The sequence below is a fragment of the Pygoscelis adeliae genome, unplaced genomic scaffold, assembly GCF_000699105.1.
Source record: "Pygoscelis adeliae isolate BGI_AS28 unplaced genomic scaffold, ASM69910v1 Scaffold390, whole genome shotgun sequence".
Taxonomy (NCBI): domain Eukaryota; kingdom Metazoa; phylum Chordata; class Aves; order Sphenisciformes; family Spheniscidae; genus Pygoscelis; species Pygoscelis adeliae.
This window is the reverse complement of record NW_008823921.1, coordinates 226,740-232,031: the sequence shown is the minus strand read 5'-3', so window position 1 is coordinate 232,031 and position 5,292 is coordinate 226,740. Positions and strand designations below refer to the sequence as shown.

General features: G+C 46.5%; 1 protein-coding gene across 1 annotated transcript in view; it reads left to right on the top strand.

The window, feature by feature from the left end:
* The first annotated feature begins 782 nt into the window (after positions 1-782).
* Positions 783-5,292, top strand: part of EDC4 (enhancer of mRNA decapping 4) — a 36,035-nt gene continuing 31,525 nt past the window's right edge. The window contains exons 1-3 of the mRNA XM_009319960.1: positions 783-789; positions 3,620-3,776; positions 4,901-5,012. Of these exons, the coding sequence (XP_009318235.1) occupies positions 783-789; positions 3,620-3,776; positions 4,901-5,012 (276 nt within the window). The remainder of the gene's footprint in view (positions 790-3,619; positions 3,777-4,900; positions 5,013-5,292) is intronic.

The window sequence follows — 5,292 nt, the reverse complement described above, 5'->3', positions numbered from 1 at the left end:
GGTTTTTCCCAGGCGTCCCGCTGGGCTCAGCGGAAGGGGGCTATCGGGCCTCTCTGCGATCAGTGCCGTCCTCAAACCTGATGAGGCAGCGGTCTGAAGGAAACTGAGACCATGAATATTTTTGCAAAAAAACCTTAGCCTCTGGCTAGAGGACAGAATTTATGCCCGTGTTGTGCTCCTGTTGGGGAAAAGGCAGGGATAGTGTAGCTTTTAAGTGTCCTGAGAGTCAGTAGGAGTGTGCTACCTCCGCGTGTGCTGCCTTTTGCTTGGCCGAAAGGATGAGAGGTTGGATGCGGGATTGTTGTGAGAGGGGTGTAGAGGCACATGGGGTGATGGAGCAAACCCACAAGAAGCCAGCTTCGTTAGTTTTACTACCCGTAGAGAAACTTCTCATTACTTGAAGTAGTTTCTCTTGTTTCTGGAGCACTTGGGTGCTCCCGGATTATAATTCTTAGAAGAAAATACATTTTTTTCTTCACAGTGCAGCGCTCTGTACTTGAAAAACTGAAGGGGGAACTCAATGCAGGGATGGGGAACGTGTTTCACAAGCAGTTTCTGAACTGAAAGGATGTGTCATGGTTGGGAAATGGTTGGAGTTGTTTCTGTTCTCTCAGAGTGACGTGACTTTCCCCTGAAGCGTCTTCTCTTGCTGGTTGAAGCAAAGGAGTTATTTACTGAGTATGGCTTATTTATTTTCATTTTTCTTCTTTCCTATTTATTCTCTTTATACCTTCGCTGTCAACTCTAGCGCACAAGAAGGCAGTTGAGAGGAAAAGGAGCAAATGGACAGTAAGTCGAGCATTGAGGAACCTGTGGTTGTTCTCAGCAGAAATCGCTGCCTGGGTAATAGCAAATAGACTTGAAAGAACTGGACATAATAAAGTGAAGAGCAAGAGCACGTGTTTGTTAACTGAAGGCCTCTGAAAATCCTGTTTGGATGTCAGAGGAAAGGGAAACTGGGGGATCCTTCGAGGCTTTTGAAAGAGAATAGAAGCAGCCTCACGAATTGCACGCGTAGGGCTAGTCTTGTCTGGCATAAAGTTGCCGTGGTCGAGGTCCTTTCTAGTTCTAGTTTCTGTTATACCCTGGGTTTCACCTGCAGATTTTAATATCCAGCAGAGACTAGCATAGCTGCTTTCCAAGGCTGTTACCACTAAGAAGGTTTTGTTGTACTACATGCCTGTGGCTATGAGCAGCATAATGTTATTCTAGGTGCTGTCCAGGCAGATGACAAGAAATGCTCCCCGCTCTAAAGACTTTACAACTGTCATAGCACTCTCTTTAGTTCTGCTGGTTTCGGTGATCGCGAAAATGCGATCCACCACCAAAGTCTCTCTTGACACAGTTTTCTCCCAGTTTCGGCAAACGTCGTCCATTGCTTCGGAAGCCCTTGCCCTTTTTTGATGCCGTGGCCTCAGCAAGGGGGAGCCGCGTGATCAAACCGCGGACCTCCCAGCTGGGGCACGTAGACAGGCTGTCAATGCCAGCGTGCTTTGGAGGAGAGTCCCTGGACTCTCCCTGGGGTTGTGGGCAGGATCCTTCAGTCCGTGCTGAAATCTCTGCTGATAACCAGGCGCTACGTGGGCTCACCCTACTCGTCTGACGTTTATCAGGGAACCGTTCTGTTCAGTACAAAGTAGCATCCCCTGGTGCATGTGATGGTGGGAGCAGGAAGAGTTCAGTATCTCAGCTCTGATTGCTCCCGCTTTCCTGCTCTTTGAAAAGGTAATGAATATGACTGCACGTCTTTCCCTTTGAAGGCCTAGATCTACTAGTCTAGGTTAACGTTTTGTTTTTGTTCACGTGCCTATTAAACACTGAGCCTCTTCCCTTCTTTTATGCCTTCAGGACTGTGTGCAGGCAGCACCTGTGCTTGTCTGGCTCCCACTAAGACAGTGATGGGCTAAGCCCATTCCTGAACTTCAGTGTACTGTTGTTGTGCCCATTGGCCTCTGGGGAGTGTTTCCTCCTTCTCTTTCCCATGGAGCGAACGTCACTGTCCTGCTGTCCATAAAAGAGCAGAGATACTTACGTGAGGCATTCTTGTTGCTGCAAATAGAGCAAAGAACGTATCGTCTTTCTCTGGTAGCCTGGATGCTTTTTCTGTAGTGAATATTTTCCTGCTTTTGGTCGCAAAGGGTAAATTGCGGTCAATGGAAGTTGCTGCAACTGGACAAGCACCCACCATATGCTATAGGAATAAGGGGCGCATCTTAATCTTGCAGCAGCAAGCACAGCACAAATGTGTTAGGCGGTTACAGGATCGCGTTCCCTGGCCTGAATTTTCCTTGTGCTGTGTGGGTGCCGCTGCTGTTTTCTTCGTGCAGTGCAGGTGAACTGAGGTGAGTGCCCAAATGGCCTCTGGATCGGGATACCCTGTCACTGCACGGGGTTTTTGTGTCCATGGCGTAGTTGCTGATTTAATGACTTTCTACATAAACAGGGAAGTTTTAAATATTCTTCTGGCAAATGAATAATAGTCGCAGTTATTTCTGTAGGCAGCAGCGCTCATCCCGGTGTGTTAAAGCCTGTTTGGTAACTGAAAGCTTGCCTTGCTTCCAAAGGACATGCCTCTAGCCCACAGTTATGTTTAGGTTTGCTACGTGTGCCAGTAACAGTGGAGCTTCTGGCCCTGGGAGCAGCCATTTTGCAAGAGCTCAGCAGCAGTTGTTACCTGGCAACAGTATATGAAATTTCGGTTTTCAAAACCAGTGAAAATTTCAAGCGAGGATTTTGCTGAGACAGGAGGCTTTGACTGATGTGTAAGTGCAGATGGAGTGAGCTTGCTCTCCGGTGGGGATCGTCAACTATTTACCTTGCTAGTGAGACAGAGAGAGGAGTCTCCTTCAGCCCCTGTTACATCTGTCCCCTTCTAAAAGCCTTCAGAAGGCATGGAGGCCACCAGGCAACCTGTGCTAGGCCAGATATATGAAGTCAGGGCACGTGCACTCTTCAAAGCACAGCTGAAGCTCTGAACAAATGGTCGCTTTATGCAAAACTTGAGTGCTGTAAACTTCTGTGTGCCTAGTCGACCAAGGAAAAAACATGGGAATCCTGTAGGCACAGCTACAGTTTCATAGCGAAGTTACTCAAACACCTGGACTTTGAGGTCCGGTCTCAGTCAGAAGCCAGTTTTGGAAAGTAACAAATGTATTATTTCCAGCCAACCCCAAATGTTGCAGCTAACAGCTGTGTTGCTGGACTTCAGCGATCTTTCTGCAGGCACGAGGGTTAGAAATGACCCTTCCAGAACCCTTTGGTCTGGCACTTGATTCAGTAGATCTGACTTACCAGCTTGAGTCTTTCTGATCCAAGACTATTTGCTCCTTGAACCTGGTAAGTTCCTTGTACCTGTTCTTGGGTGTTTTTCTGGTCTGCTGGGATTGCTTGTGTAAGAAAAGAGCTACGACTTCACTCGTTTGTGTGGAGTTAAGTTTCTTATACGGAAGGACTCTTACACATCCTTTTTGGAGAAGAATACTTCTCCCAACCAATTCAGCGTATTCTACCTGATAGACCAGTAGAACCTGACAAAAAAAAAATCTGGAGGTAGTGTATTTCACGCAGTGCTATTTCTTCTAAATGGATATTGTGCACAGTTGGTCGTGCTTTTCCCCAGGTTCAGTGAATGAGAACCAAAGACCGTCAAATTCGTATAACGGAGACCTGAATGGACTGCTGGTGCCTGACCCCATCGTGGCCGGAGATGGACCTTCTTTGGCTAAGCCAGTGCATCGCAGCATTTCTCTGGGAGCCCTGCAGGAGAAGCAAGTCATGTAAGTTTTGTCGAAAAAAGGCTGAGGGTGAATAGAGAACAGTTAAAAATTAGTTCTGGTGAGCCTGGACAAGCGTGCTGGGAATCTGACAGTGCGTTTTACGTTGAGTTCAGGTGGCAGTTGTGAGTCCATGCTATTGGTCAGAGCTTTTGTAGCTTTTGTGATGCTGATGCAGGGAGCCTGCCATCCCTGCTGCTCAGGAACTGAAGAATATCAGCAGAGCTGTTTAGGGAGAAGGGGAGCAGGATGGGTCGCATGGTGGACGTTGCAAGTCGGGATGGAGGTAAATTAGCAGGGCTCTGGGTGGAATTTAGCGTTCTCACATAGACATCCAGCTGGACTTTTTCAGGGACCCAAGTTACCTGAGTGGTAACTTACACCAGTTTGTAGCACGGTAGACCTTGCGCTTGTCAAAGTATTTCTCTCCACATAACTTAAAACAGGACAAATGATCCTGAGCTGGATTCCTACCTAACTCTTTGCTGAGTTGTGCATATACGTCGATGTGTTTTGGACAGCACGTGTGCTTTTACTGCTTAATGCAAGCGAACATATGCATATAGAATACTTTGGATTTGTCATGGGAGTAATAATACAAATCCACAGCTACAAATCCACATCAGTCTAATTAGTGTAATGCTTGGCTTCATGCGCTGACTCTTAACATCACACCTCATGTAAATAGCTTTTGTGTGGGTTCTCTGGTCATAGTTTTGAGAGAGGACGCTGTGAGAACCATGAGCAGTCTGCACTGTTGTTGATGAGGTTCAAGTGGTTGGCTTTGATCTCTTGGCACCTTCGAATGTTGGGTAGCGGTCAAGGCTACTTTAACCAACTGTAGTTCTGTGCTCAAATCAAATAGACTAATGGTCTGTGAGAAGAGTCCGGAGGTTTTTAGGCTGAGCAAACCAGGTGTTTGGTGCTCTCAAACCTGTGACACACGGGGAAGGGAGACTCTTAACTGAAAGTAGTTTCTGTTTTCAGTTGTTCAGTTCAAACCTCCTAGATGCACAGATACTCCTTCTGCATTGCTGTTAAAATTATGAATAGTAAATATCTGAGCTCTGTTCTCTTCCTGTGAGTCCTGTCTGATTTTTTTTTTTCCCCTTTGTTTTTCTTAAAAGCTGCCTTTCCGGTGATGACAGCTCCACTTGTGTAGTGATTTCAGCAAAAGATGTGGAGGTAGTGGCCAGCAGTGATTCCAGCATCACCAGTAAGGCCAGAGGGAGTAACAAGGTAAGGAGCATGAGAAAGCATAGTTCTGTCTCTTTTTTTTTAGTCGCGTCACCTCATGCTTGAATATTTTAAACAGAAATTCCTGTCGTCTTTCCTGTGTTATAGGAGCTTGTAATTAGGTAGAAGTTTACCAAAGAGCTTAACAAGGGGGGGAAAAATTGGAGCAGTATCTTGTAGCCGATTGCTACTGTTATTCCAGAGTCTGGCCAAGTTATTGTCTAATTTTCAGGAATAAGTCCATGATCTAAGCGGTAGGTTCCTGGGAAAGTGCTCTTCCTTC